A 12,757-nucleotide genomic window follows, 5' to 3' on the forward strand; every position below is an offset into this window, starting at 1 on the left:
CCTGGCTGCAGGAAGCCCCTGTGGTGTTGCCAGCGCCCATGGGCACTGCTTCCCAAGCCGGCATCTCCTGGAGGTGTGTGGAGTGGGGGGATCCAGGGCACTGTGAGTCACCCTCTCCTAGAAGGAATTTCATTCTGTTTTGCCCCTGGCAACCTGCTGTGTTGAATCAACACAATCTCTGAGATCTGCTGCCCTTAATAAATTAATCTCAAGAAATTCTGGTTTCCTTCCTCATTCCAGTTCATCTCAGGCCGTCCTGGCAGATACTTTGGGGCTTTCCAGGTGGAATAAACTCACGGATATCGAAACCTGCCACATCCACCCGGAGCTCCCCAAGTGCCTGGATTCCCGGTGGGCTGAGATTTTGCGGGTGCCCTGCGTGGGAGGCTTCTGGCGCACTCTGCAAACTGCCCACTGCTGCCACAGCTCCTTTCATTTTCACTTTCCTGGGCGTGGGAGCTTCAAAAGCCTCCGGGTCTGTGTCTGCAGCACCTCCGAGGGGAGCCACAGCTGCCCGGGCGGGAGCGCAGAGTCCCTTAACCCGCAGCCCAGGAAACCCAGCACGGCCCGCGCTGGGAGCTGGGAACCGCTCCGGTGAGTGCCAGTGGATCAGGGAGGGCTGGCACCGGTTTGGGAGCGGGGCGGCCAGCCAGGCTTGGCTCTGCCGGGCCCGTTTGGTCCCGAGGGACATCCCCGAGGGCGGGAAGCGTAGGGGAACCTCCCCAGCAGCCCGCGAAGTGTTGGGCGCTCTGGGGCTCTCCGGGGGAGCGCTGGATGCACCGCGCCTGACCCGCTCTCGCCCTCTCCCCGCAGTGCTGCGCTGGGGACGAGCCGGTGCCGACCCCCGTGTGTGGCGCGGATGTCCCGCGAGTGGCGGCGGCCGAGCCACCCCCGTGCCCCGCAGATCCCGCGGGCGCGGGGCGGGCGCGCTCAGCGCGCCGTGTACCTGCTGCTGGCGCTGTGCGCGGCCGCGCTCTACCTGGCCGGGGAGCCCCTCGTGCCCGCCGCCCGCAGCCTCACCTGCCACTTCGCCACCCTGCAGATCGGGGCGCTGCTCAAGGGCGCCTGCTACCTGGCGGAGGAGATCTTCCACCTCCAGTCCAGGTGAGCCATTGAGAGCGGGCGGGTCTGTCTGCCAAACTCCTGGGACTGCCCTGGAGGCAAGGGCATTGCGCCCTCCGGGTGCTGCGGGTTTGCTCTCTGTGGCAACGCTGTGCTGTGCCCTCCATCGCCCTCCTGCCTCTCTCATCTCTTCCTCTCTCTTCTCTCCCCCTCTCCCACCTGTCCAGCTCCCTGGTGTGCCCTTTCCCTGGGGAACAGATCCCGGCCCCAGCCTTTCCCCACCACCCAGTACTGCAGGGCAGGGGGCTGCTGTGTCCCTTTGCTGTCCAGGGTGACACACCATCTGCTCCCTCTGAGTCCCAGGGGTGCTGCACGGGACCCAAGCCCTCTCCTGGGGTGCACTGGGCAGGGTCCCCCAGGGCTCCCTGGCTCCGTACTGCCCTGTAAGATCGATGGCCTTGGCTGGGAGGTGGGATCATCCAGTGTCCCGTGGGCTGCAGATGCTGGGTGGGTGGCCACCAGCCTGACTCCTGTCTCCCTCTCCCACCCAGGCACCACGGCAGCTTCTGGCGGGCCCTGAGCACGTGCTTCCCCCCGCGCTGGCACGGGTCCATGCTGCTCCTCTGCGGCTCAGCCTACGTGGCTCTCCTCGGGGATGGGCAGCCCCTCGGCCTCCAACTCGGCCTGGCCAGCCTGTGCCAGCTCCTCATCCTCGCCCTGGGGCTCCAGGTAAGGCTCCAACACCTCCAGCCTGGCTGGTTTCCTGGGAGCCCTTCAGTGCTGAGCAGCTCTGGGGGCACATCCCCAGCTCTGTGTGGCCCCCGCATGCCCAGGCCACCCACAGGCAGCCTGGCAGAGGGAGGAACACCCTCAGCTCAGCCCTGCAGAGCTGATCTCCCTGGCCTCATGCTGCCACATGCATTGGCATGAGTGCCATGCTGCCTCCTAATGAGCACAGCCACTCCGGGGGGGCTGGCAGAGCCCCCCTGACACAAAAAACGGGGGTATTTTACATCTGTCAGTCAAGCTGGTGCTTGTGGGGAAAGCACAGCCTGTGTGTTCTCCAGAGGGTTAATTACCAGTGTGCTGTGGGGGCAGAGCCAAGCTCCACGTCCCTCTGCAGCTTTGGGAGGGCTCTGCTGTGCCCCTGCAGTGCTGGAAGGGGAGGGAGGTCACACAGGCTGCTTTGGGCACCTAAATGAACACGCAGAGCTGGCAGGGGCCACTGGGAATCCTGATGTCACTGGGATATCTCCTCTCCCATGCTGGGAGCACTGGGCAGACGCACAAGTTGCCCAGACACAGGATCCCAATGGATGGTGCAGCCAGGAAAATGCCCAGCTCACCCCCACCCCCTCCCTCCCAGCAGGGGCTGTGTGGGCTGTCAGGGGCTCTGTCCCACTGCCCAGTGTGGTGCTGGAAGGGGGCAGTGGAGTTGCTCACTCTCCCGACCTCACTGGAGTTCTCCAATCCCTGTGGAGAACTGACTGTCATGGAAGGGCCCAGGTGGCTCTTTCATCCTCTGGTCTGTCTGTCCTTCCCTCACAGAAGCCTTCAGCAGTGGAGGTGTCTGAGATGTCCGAGAGGTCCAAGCAGAACGTCGCCCATGGGCTGGCCTGGTCCTATTATGTTGGGTACCTAAAAATAGTCCTGCCACGTACGTAGCTGTTTCCCTGCATTCTCGTGCCTACAGATAGAAATAGCTCCTAATAACAATCCTCCCACTTTCACAGTGCTAGCAGGGAGATGGGGAGCAAGGCAGAAGGCAGCTGTACTCACACCAGACCCCTCTGCCTGATGTTCTCTTCCACCAGGGGTGAAAAAGTCCATGGAGGAATTCAGCAGCGCCAACCCCAACCTGCTGGTGTGCAGGAAGACCTGGAGGCTCCACATCTTGATCCCTCTGAGCTGTGATGTCTATGATGACCTGGAGAAAGCTGACAGCAACATCCAGTACCTGACAGACCTCAGTGAAACCACCATGGCCCGAGCTGGCACCAAAAGGAGGGTCTACAAACACAGCCTCTATGCAATCAGGGATGAAGAAAACCAGGTATAGTGAGAGCAGCATTGGGACCATTATCCCAAAGGTCTTCCTGGCCTCAGAAGTGGCTGTAAGGGCAGTGTTCCCTCTCCTATTAGACACTCCCAGCTTTCAGCAGGCTTCCATGGGATGGAGAGGTCCTGCTCCTGCACCCCTTCCTCCTGGCTGCCTCCTCCCAGGCTCAGCCCTTGCAGGGATGCTGGGCTCGCTTAACCCCTCCTGGAGTTGATTTAAGTCCAGAAAACTGAGGAGAAAAAATCAGATATGGGCTACAGAGCATCAATTCCCAGGGGATGAACGAGTGTTTCCCTGTGCTGTGGAGAGCTGCTTGGAAATGTCTGTGTGAGTCATTGTTTGGCTCCCTCCCTTTCCCCCAGTCACCTCTTTTCCAGGCTAGTGAGCCTTAAATCCCTCCATCTCACATTGCATCCATCTCCTTCCACATCTCCAGGCAGATGGGCTGTGCCCCTGCACCCTTGGAGGAGGGAACAGCCTGGTCCCACCCTGGCTGTGGATGGAGGTGAGGGCAGAGCAATGCTCCTCACCTGGGTGCCCCTGATCTGCCCTTTGAGGGGGGCTGAGCTCTGAGCTGCTGCTTTGAGAGCCTTGTCTGAGGGACCACAGAGCCTCCTCCTGGCCCTGCTCTGGGGAAAATACAGCCAGCAGTGGGATTTTCCCAGTGTTCCATCTGCCAGGCCCTGCTGAGTCACCCGGCCTCCTGGGAGCTCCAGCAGCTCCGAGCCTGGACCTAGCCTGGCCCATTGCATGTTCCCAGTAAAATCTGCCCCTCAGCTTCCTGCCCAGTCTCCCACAGCAACACACACACCCCTGGCACCTGCTCCAGGGCACGCTGCCAAGGCCAGGAGCTTCCTGCTACTCCACCTTTACCTGGGGATCCCGCCCCTCTTCCTTCTAAGTTATTTAAACTTCCCAGTTTACCCAGTGTAAGACTTACTGGTAACCCTGCTCCTCCTTGGAATGTTTATGGCCTTAACAAATCTCTCCTTGTTTGTTTGATCAGCCTCCCTGCAGCTGTGCATCCATCTTGCCCGTGTTTATCCTCTTCTCTGCCCTCCTGCTCTCCGTTAGGATGCTCAGACTTAGAATCATGGAATCACGGAATATCCTGAGCTGGAAGGGACCCACAAGGATCACCCAGTCCAACTCCTGGCCCTGCACAGGACACCCCAACAATCCTACCATGTGCCTCAGAGTGTTTTCCAAATGCTCCCTGAGCTCTGGTATCCTTGGGGCCGTGCCCACTGCCCTGGGGAGCCTGGTCAGTGCCCAACCAGCCTCTGGGGGAAGAACCTTTTCCTGAGATCCAACCTAAACCTGCCCTGACACAGCTCCAGCTGTTCCCTCAAGTCCTGTCACTGGTCACACAGAGCAGAGATTGGTGCTGCCTCTCCACTGCCCTTTGTCTGGCAGAAAAGCCACCAAGAAGGTGTGATCACAGGGAAGGGGTGTCTCTGTAGGGGACCAAATTCCCTGGGGAAAATCACCCTCCAGGCTGCAGGACAAAAGCCAGTGGCTGCACCGTGTGGGCAGAGGCAGCTCCCTGAGTCCACCTGGACCTGCCAGGCCAGTTGCTCTTTCCCTGCTCTGCACAGGGCAAGGGAACACTGGGACCAGACCGAGTGTTCCAGCTCAGAGCACCAGTGCAGGGCAGGCCAAGGAGCTGTGCAGGGGTCCTGAGGGCTCTGCCCAGAGCAAGTTCTCCCAACAGCCCTTTCCCAGGTCCCCCTGTCCCCATGCCTTTTCCTGCCGTCCCTGCAGCTCTGGCACTGTGCAGTGGAATATGCCACCCCCCTGCAGTCCCTCTACGCCATGTCCCAGGATGAGTGTGCTGCCTTCAGCCGGGAGGAGCGCCTGGAGCAGGCCAAGCTTTTCTACAGGACCTTGGAGGAGATCCTGCAGGGCTCCAAGGAGTGTGCGGGGACCTACCGGCTCATTGCCTACGAGGGTGAGTGAGGAGAAGGGTTGGGGTGTGCAGCACTTGCTCTGCCAGGCCTTGGGTGACCTCAGATCAGGACAAACAGGAGAAAGCAGGCAAGGTTTGAGCAGAGCTCGGCTGATCTCCCCACTCAGGGGGCCATGGGGGTCCCTGCTGCCATGGGAGGGAGGGGCTGCCTCACAGGGAACAGGAACATCCCCCAAGCACATCATCACCAGCCGGGTGAGGGAGGGGATTGTCCTGCTCTGCTCTGCCCTGGGGCAGCCTCACCTCGAGTGCTGGGGGCAGTTTTGGGCACCACAGTATGAGAAAGATCTAAAGCTCTTAGAGAGTGTCCAAAGGAGGGACATGAGGATGGGGAAGGGTCTGGAGGGGCCATACAAGGAGTGGCTGGGGGCACTTGGATTGTTCAGCTGGAGAGGAGGAGACTGAGGTCAGAGCTCACCAGGGTCTGCAGCTTCCTCATGAGGGGCAGCTCCATCTCTGCTCTCTGTGACCAGTGACAGGACCCAAGGGAACGACTGGAGCTGTGTCAAGGGAGGTTTAGGTTGGATGTCAGGAAAAGGTTCTTCCCCCAGAGGGTGGTTGGGCACTGAACAGGCTCCCCAGGGCAGTGGGCACAGCCCCAAGGCTGCCAGAGCTCCAGGAGTGTTTGGACAATGCTCTGAGGGACAGGGTGGGATTGTTGGGGTGTCCTGGGCAGGGCCCAGGGTTGGACTGATGGTCCTTGTGGGTCCCTTCCAACCCAGGATATTCCATGGTTCTATGATTCTAAGGACTTTTGCTGTGAGTCTGAGGAGTGTGGAGGGTGCTGGCAGTGCTAGTCAGCCCTGTTGAAGTCCCCAAAAGCACTGAGACGAGCTGTCTACCCCCAGGACAATAAGAACACTTCCTCAAGGATTAAAAACAGCAGACATCCAGGGGTAGGAGCAGCTCCCTTCCCTGCTGATGTTCCTGGGAGAAGTGGCTGGGGCTGTCGAGCCCTCCCCAGCAGTGGGACAAGTGTGTGCTGGCTCAGTGCCATTCCTCCTGACAGGGCATGGCAGGGAGCGAGGCTTTCCCTCCTTCCCATCTTCCTTTCATCTCCCATCTCCTCACCTCTGCCAGATGAGATCAGCATCTTGCTGAAATGAATATTGCTTGTATTTCAGAGGAATCTCAGTGCTCTCCCTGATGGGGAGAAGCATTTCCAATCCAATGAGGCAGTTCCCATCACAACAAGCATTACTGGGAATCCAGCACATAGTGCCTGTAATTTTACTCTCTTCCCTGCACTTTATGTTTTAATTTCTTCCTTCTGCCGTGCTGAAAGAGGGAAGTAAAGGCTGTATTTTGACTGTGCAGGAAATTCTGCATATTTTGGGGCATCTCCCAGACTCTGCTCCCTGCCCAAACCCCTGCCTGGGGCCGACCGGTGAAGGTGGGATTTGTCTTTCTTCTGTTCCAGAGCCAGGAGAAGAAGAGACCCACTTCTTGTCCAGAGAGATCCTGTGGCACCTGCGGCAGCAGCACCACGAGGAGTTCGCTGTGCACGAGGGGTCCCCCCTGTCCACCCCATCCACGGCCCTGGACTCAGCAGAGCTCAACCTGCAGATCAGTGTGTCAGACCTGCCCCAGCCGCTGAGGAGTGACGGCTTCTGACCCCCTGCCCAGCCCCTCAGTGCTGCCTCAGGGCTCTGCTCCATCTTCCCCAACCCCCTTCCCCTTCCGGCACATGCTGCCCATGGCAAAGACCCCCCAGCTCCCACTCAGACCTCCTGTGCGCTGTGGTTACTGGAGCAGCTGACTCAGGCCACAGCCCTGTGACATGCTTCCTGTTTTTTTCTACTGTTTTGTGTACAGCTCACATATTCATCTGTTGGTGTATTATTTTTTTTATATCTGCTTTGATTTGTGTTATATAAAGCATTTTTCTCTGGGACGAGTTGCAGCGTCCTAAATCTTGGGCATGATTTGCCCTTGGATAGGGAAAGGTTCTACTCCCACAGGGTGGTTGGGCACTGAACAGGCTCCCCAGGGCAGTGGTCATGGCCCCAAGGCTGCCAGAGATCAAGGAGTGTTTGGAAAATGCTCTCAGGGACAGGGTGGGATTGTCAGGGTGTCCTGGGCAAGGCCAGGAGTTGGACTGATGATCCTTGTGGGTCCCTTCCAGCTCAGGATATTCCATGATTCTGTGATACACTGTGGTGTGGCTGTGGAAATCCCAGCACAGACACATCCAGCCAGCGTGACCTGACCCATCATGTGGCTCCTGCCAGCACAAGGAGTGTGTGCAGGACTTCCAGGGTACCCTGATGGACCCTCTGCACAGCCCCACACAACATCCTCACATTCCACCCACCCGGGACAAGAGGAAATCAGGCCATGCTGCCACAGACAGTGGCAGAGCTGTGCCATGGTATAGCTTGGCAAGGACACGGAGCAGGGAGCACCCACTGCTCCATCCTCAGCTTCCCCTTCCGCCAAGAGCAGGAGGAGGGTCTTGGTGGCCAGTTCTGCCCCAGGAGGGCAGAGGAATAGGAGGCAGCTCAGTTGGCTTGTTACCCTCTGATTTTGCAACATCCCTACCCTTTGATCCTTCCCAGGACTTTGGCAAAGGATGAGGTCCCTTGGCAGGTCCCAGGTGCCTGCTCTCAGCCTGGACTTCCAGCACCAGGAATGTGACACAGCTGTGACCATCCTCTGGGATGGGCCAGGCATGGAGACCCTGGGGGACTGGGGAGCCCAGGGGCCCCAAGGAGGTGACCTGGCTGGGGATGGTGACAGTGCTGGGCCTGGCTCCCTCCCAGCTCCACTCTCAGCTTTGCCTGGAGCCAGACACACAAAAGCATCCTGGGGATGCTGCTGCCTCTGTGTACTGTGAGCCTCCAGCTGAGCCAGCTGCCCTGCCAGGGAAGGAGGGCAGAGCCAGGCACGGCTGTCGGGATCACAGCAGGGCACTGGATTTCCCTGTCACTCCAGGCCAAGGAGAAAGTGTGGCAGGTGCACTCAGGATGGGGAGATGCTGATGGGAAGGGCTGGTGGGTGCAGGCTGGGGCTGAGACTACAGCCCTGCTCCTGCCCTTGGCTGCCCAGCTCCTTTTAGAGTCACAGAATCATGGAATCATTAAGGTTGGAAAAGATCTCCATTCCCCCAGCACTGTCAAGCCCATCACTAACCCCTGCCCCAGGTGCCACATCCACATGTTTTTTGAACACTTCCAGGGACAGTGACCCCACCACCTCCCTGGGCAGCCTGTTCCAACACCTGACCACCCTTTGGGGGAAGAAGTTCTTCCCAATGTCCAACCTGAACCTCCCCCAGTGCAGCTTGAGGCCATTTCCCCTTGTCCTGTCCCTTGTTCCCTGGAAGCAGAGCCTGACCCCCACCTGGCTCCACTCTTCCCTCAGGGAGTTGCAGAGAGTGAGAAGGTCCCTCTGAGCCTCCTTTTCTCCAGGATGAGCCCCCCCAGCTCCCTCAGCTGCTCCTGGTGCTCCAGACCCTTCCCCAGCCCCGTACCCTTCCCTGGACACTCTTCAGCCTCTCAATGTCTTTCTTGAAGTGAGGGCCCCAGAACTGAACACAGAATTCCAGGTGCCTCAGCAATGCATCAGGGCTATATATGCAGAACGTCAGGGCTCCTCCATCTTCCATCCACGTGGCAGGACATGGTGGGAGATGCCTTTCCCCAGCTCCAGCCTAGTGAGCTTTCAGAGGAGATTTGGCTGCACACTGGCCCTGCTGGGAGTGGGAATTGGAACCCATTTCAGGATGCAGTAAAACCTTAATCTGCAGCCTAATCTCTGTTGCACTGCATCTGTGCAGCAGCCAAAAACGGCAGATGAGAGGGCTGTGAAGGGAGGGTTGGGACAGCAAAGGCCACTGTGAAGAGCCAGCGGGTTTGCAGGGGGACAGGGATCTTTGCTGGGGGAGAGGGAGACAGGACAGCAGGTGAGGGACCTCTGGCTTGTGGTAGGAGACACCCTGGGAGCAGGGAGAACACTGGGGTGTCAGTCCTGATCACCTGAGCAGCGTTCCCAAGGGCATGGAGCAAACACTGGGAGCACCTACTGAGATCCAAGGGGAATGCCTGGGATCAGGGCTGAGCTCAGCGACATGGGAATGGCCACGTGGGCAGCAAAGCCACCACAGTCCCCAGGGGCTCACACCTCCCAGCCCAGCGGGGATCCTCACTCCATGTCCTCTCTGGTGCCCTGCTCCCTTCCCATGGGGAAGCTCCTTATCTTGCTGGGCTGGAGGTGCTGATAAGCTCAGGCCATATTAGCAGGGGACAGGCTGAAAGACAGGCACCAGCCCCGAGGAAATGTGACAGCACAGCCTTGTTCCAGCAGCAGCAGAGCTGCCAGCAAAGGCTCAGCTCCTGCCACTGCTCAAGGGCACAGCCAGGGACAAGGTGAAAGGCTCTGCTGGCAGAGGGAGCTGCAGGATCAGAGGCAGGAAAACCAAACCTCAGGAGTGGCAGCTCGCTGCCCAAGCTGGCAAACACAGCATAACCAGTTTCTCCCTGAGCTTCCCAGCAGCACAAATAGCTCAGTTTTAGCTCTAACCTGACTCAGGACTCCCGGGTTGGAGGCAGATCCACCCCTGAGCCATGGGGAGCAGCAATGCCACCACACCTCAGCAGGGTGAGCTGGGCATGTCCCAGGGCCACCCCCACCCAGCAGCACCGGGCAGGTCCCGGCGGAGCAGGGAGGGAGGGTCACAGCCAGGATTAGCTGAGCCAGGCTCAGCAGGGCTGCACCTCCCTCCAGCAGGGCTGGGAACGGGCTCAGCTGGGATGCAGCAAGGACAGGGCTTCTCCCAGCCCTTCCTCACAGCTCAGCTGTTTTCCTACCAGGATTTGGTGGGATATAAAAGCCCAGCTCCATTCCGAGCCAAAGGCGACCAGGTTGTCCATCCTTTCTGAGGCACACTTGGGCCTTTTCTCCTTGGGGGTGACCAGAAACCCCAGGAACCCCCCAGTGACCCACCCATGAACCTGAAAAACTGACCTTCAGTTCAGAGAATCCCAAAATGGTTGGGGTTGGAAGAGCTTTACAGCCCATCCAGTTCCATGGGCAGGGACACCTTCCACTAACCCAGGTTGCTCCAAGCCCCGTCCAACCTGGACTTGGACGCTTCCAGGGATGGGGCAGCCACAGCTTCTCTGGGCAACCTGTGCCAGGGCCTTCCCCCCCTCACAATATTCCTTCCCAATATCCAATATAAACCTGCCCTCTGTCATGTTGTCCTGCAGGAACTGCTGGTGAGGCTGGTTCACCTCTGGAGGGGAGAGCAGGGACTGTTCCAGGGCTCTGCTGCCCTCAGGTGTTGTTTTTTACTGATATCCAAAACTTCCAAGTCAGCCTTGCACTAAGGGGCACTTCTCAAGTGTTGTGGTTGTGCTCCAAAAAAAGGCCTTTGCACGTGCATCAATTTATTTTATTTTATTTTTACCTTTCATGTAGTAAAAATCCTGCTTGAAGAGTGGGTGAGGAGCTGGAAGGTTCCAGTGCACACCTGCCCCTGAATAAAATTTGGAATCTGCAAAGCAAGGAAACAGCAGCTCAGCACTCAGCCTTCAGCAGTGGTTGGACCTAAACTGGCTACTAATTAATATTAATATTCATTTTATTAATATTAATGTTTCTGCTTTGGGCTGCACCTGTCACTGCCTCCTCAGCCCCTTTGCTTTTCTCTTCCCAGTGCTCAGTTGGAGCAGGATAACACACCCCAGGAATGTATCTAAATTAAGTTGCAGAGTTGCCTGACAGCCCAGAAACCTTCAGAGCCGCGTGGGTGCTGCTGTAGGACCCACAAGGGTAACACACACATAACCCGCAAAATCCCAGGGTTTAATTAAACTGTGCCAAGCACCTCCTTGGCTACCTAATAAATAATTTAAAGCCATTACATGTTGCAGGGTCACCATTGAAAGGGCTTGTTTGACTCATTACAGAGCTCTCAACATTCCATTAACCCTTATATAACATTCCATTAACCATTACTTCTTCCTAAGCAATTTACACCACTCCCCGCACCTCGAGGCTCAGCAGGAGGGTCTCTGCGATAAAGCCGAGGTTAGAAAGGACCTCAAAGTCTCTTCAGTTCCAACCCCTCCTGCCATGGGCAGGGACATCTTCCAGTAGACCAGGTTGCTCCAAGCCTTATCCAACCAGGCCTTGAATCTCTCCAGTAAACGCCCTCTAATAAACACCAACTCTGCCTTGATCTCCTCTGAGGTAAAAGGGAATTTACACCCCCTTGAGCGGCCCCGCCGTGTCCCGCACAGAGGGGGAGCCTTGGGAAAGTGGGAGACGCTCCTCCATCCCCAGGCACCCCCCGGGATGCCCCGACCGCAGTGAGGGGCGGCTGCGAGATCCACTATCCCTCCCCGAGGCAGCCCCGGAGCCCTCCGTGTCGCGCGGGGTCGGGTCGGGACGACCGCAGCTGAGTCCTCTCAGGGGGAGGTGCCTCAACATGGCGCCGGGCGGGCGGGCGGGGGAAGAAGCGCCACGTGATCCCGCGCCGCCCAATCAGCGGCAGGCACCGCCGGCAGGGCGGGAAAGGGAGGTGTCACGTGCCCCCATCAGCCAATCAGCGGCGGCGGCGGAGAGGGGGAGGTGTCACGTGTGCCTCGCGGCAGCCAATGGGCGGCGGGTGGCGGCGGCGCCAAGATGGCGGACGATAAGGTGAGCGGGGTGGACCGGGGCTGAGGGGCCGCGGGGCTTCCTCCGGCAGGGCCAGGAATCATCTCTGTGTCTCCCGCAGGACTCGCTGCCCAAGCTCAAGGACCTCGCCTTCCTCAAGGGGCAGCTAGAGAGCCTGCAGCGCAGGGTGGAGGACGAGGTGCAGGCCGGCGTGGGGCAGGTAACGCGCGGGTTCGCGGCGCTCCCTCTGAGGGGGCGAAAACAAACCCTGGGGAAAAACAACTCGCCCTGTGTCTCCCCCGCCATCTCGCCTCACTGTGCCTTCCCCCCCCGCAGGACGGATCCCTGCTGGCATCGCCCTTCCTCAAAGGCTTCCTAGCGGGGTACGTGGTGGCCAAGCTCCGGTTTTCTGCCGTCCTGGGTTTCGTGGCCGGCACCTGCACCGGGATTTACGCCGCCCAGAACTACGCCGTGCCCAACGTCGAGAAGACGATTCGGGACTATATGAACGCGCTGAAAAAAGGTCGGGACTAGCGCGGAGGAGCCCGGAGGCAGCAGGGACTGCGGGAACGGTGCTCCTCGGGCAGCGGGCACAGAGCAGACCCGGGGCTCCCGGAGGCACGTCACCCGCACCCTTCTTTTCCCTGGAAAAGGGCTTTGCACCGCAGCACTGCGGCACTCAGGGGCTGTGATGGGTGTGCACGGGGCATCACGGCGGTGGTGAGCACTCTACTAACCCACAAGGGGGCACCGAGGGGCTGCCAGCTGCCTTTTCCCCTCACCCTCACCTCCCCCGTGTGGACTGAGGGGCTGCTGTGCCCTGCCACCTGCTGTGCCCTGCCACCTGCTGTGCCCTGCCACCCACGCTGGGCCCTGGGAACGTCCTCTGTGTGGCTCCCCAGAAAGGCTTTGTAGTTCTCCTAAGGAGAGGCAGCGCCCAGGTCTCCTCCTGCACCACAAATGTAGCAGGGAACATCCTGCTTGAGTCAGGCTCATTAAATCCTTGGTTATTTGGTCTCTTCTTCGGTGTTGCAGGGTGACAGTCTTGTCTGGCCTGTCTGCAC

General features: G+C 59.0%; 2 protein-coding genes across 4 annotated transcripts; both read left to right on the top strand.

The window, feature by feature from the left end:
- Nucleotides 1-849: 849 nt before the first annotated feature.
- On the top strand, nt 850-6,977 carry TMEM173 (transmembrane protein 173). Of its 3 annotated transcripts, none has more exons than XM_027682356.1 (6): nt 850-1,104; nt 1,614-1,791; nt 2,611-2,719; nt 2,877-3,115; nt 4,886-5,072; nt 6,511-6,977. In XM_027682356.1, exons 1-6 carry the CDS (start codon nt 860-862, stop codon nt 6,702-6,704), a joined length of 1,152 nt encoding a protein of 383 aa, XP_027538157.1. In that variant the 5' UTR covers nt 850-859; the 3' UTR covers nt 6,705-6,977. The 3 variants fall into 3 exon arrangements, with proteins under 3 accessions (XP_027538157.1, XP_027538158.1, XP_027538159.1); XM_027682357.1 differs by having other exon boundaries at nt 2,614-2,719; XM_027682358.1 differs by lacking the exon at nt 4,886-5,072.
- Nucleotides 6,978-11,658: 4,681 nt separating this feature from the next.
- LOC113967087 (SLC35A4 upstream open reading frame protein) lies at nt 11,659-12,714 on the top strand. Its single transcript, XM_027682363.1, has 3 exons — nt 11,659-11,735; nt 11,815-11,913; nt 12,030-12,714. The coding sequence occupies exons 1-3, from the start codon at nt 11,721-11,723 to the stop codon at nt 12,225-12,227; spliced, it is 312 nt and encodes a 103-aa protein (XP_027538164.1). The 5' UTR covers nt 11,659-11,720; the 3' UTR covers nt 12,228-12,714.
- The last annotated feature ends 43 nt before the right edge of the window (nt 12,715-12,757 follow it).

The sequence above is a fragment of the Neopelma chrysocephalum genome, unplaced genomic scaffold, assembly GCF_003984885.1.
Source record: "Neopelma chrysocephalum unplaced genomic scaffold, ASM398488v2 Primary Assembly neopelma1_63, whole genome shotgun sequence".
Classification (NCBI taxonomy): domain Eukaryota; kingdom Metazoa; phylum Chordata; class Aves; order Passeriformes; family Pipridae; genus Neopelma; species Neopelma chrysocephalum.

What these genes read in the sequence shown, in the direction of transcription:
- TMEM173 (XM_027682356.1), top strand. Translation starts at nt 860, where the DNA reads ATGTCCCGCGAGTGGCGGCGGCCGAGCCACCCCCGTGCCCCGCAGATC. An exon ending in ATCTTCCACCTCCAGTCCAG is followed by an intron (nt 1,105 to 1,613) that starts GTGAGCCATTGA and finishes TCTCCCACCCAG; the next exon opens with GCACCACGGCAGCTTCTGGC. An exon ending in CCGGCTCATTGCCTACGAGG is followed by an intron (nt 5,073 to 6,510) that starts GTGAGTGAGGAG and finishes CTTCTGTTCCAG; the next exon opens with AGCCAGGAGAAGAAGAGACC.
- LOC113967087 (XM_027682363.1), top strand. An exon ending in TGCAGGCCGGCGTGGGGCAG is followed by an intron (nt 11,914 to 12,029) that starts GTAACGCGCGGG and finishes CCCCCCCCGCAG; the next exon opens with GACGGATCCCTGCTGGCATC.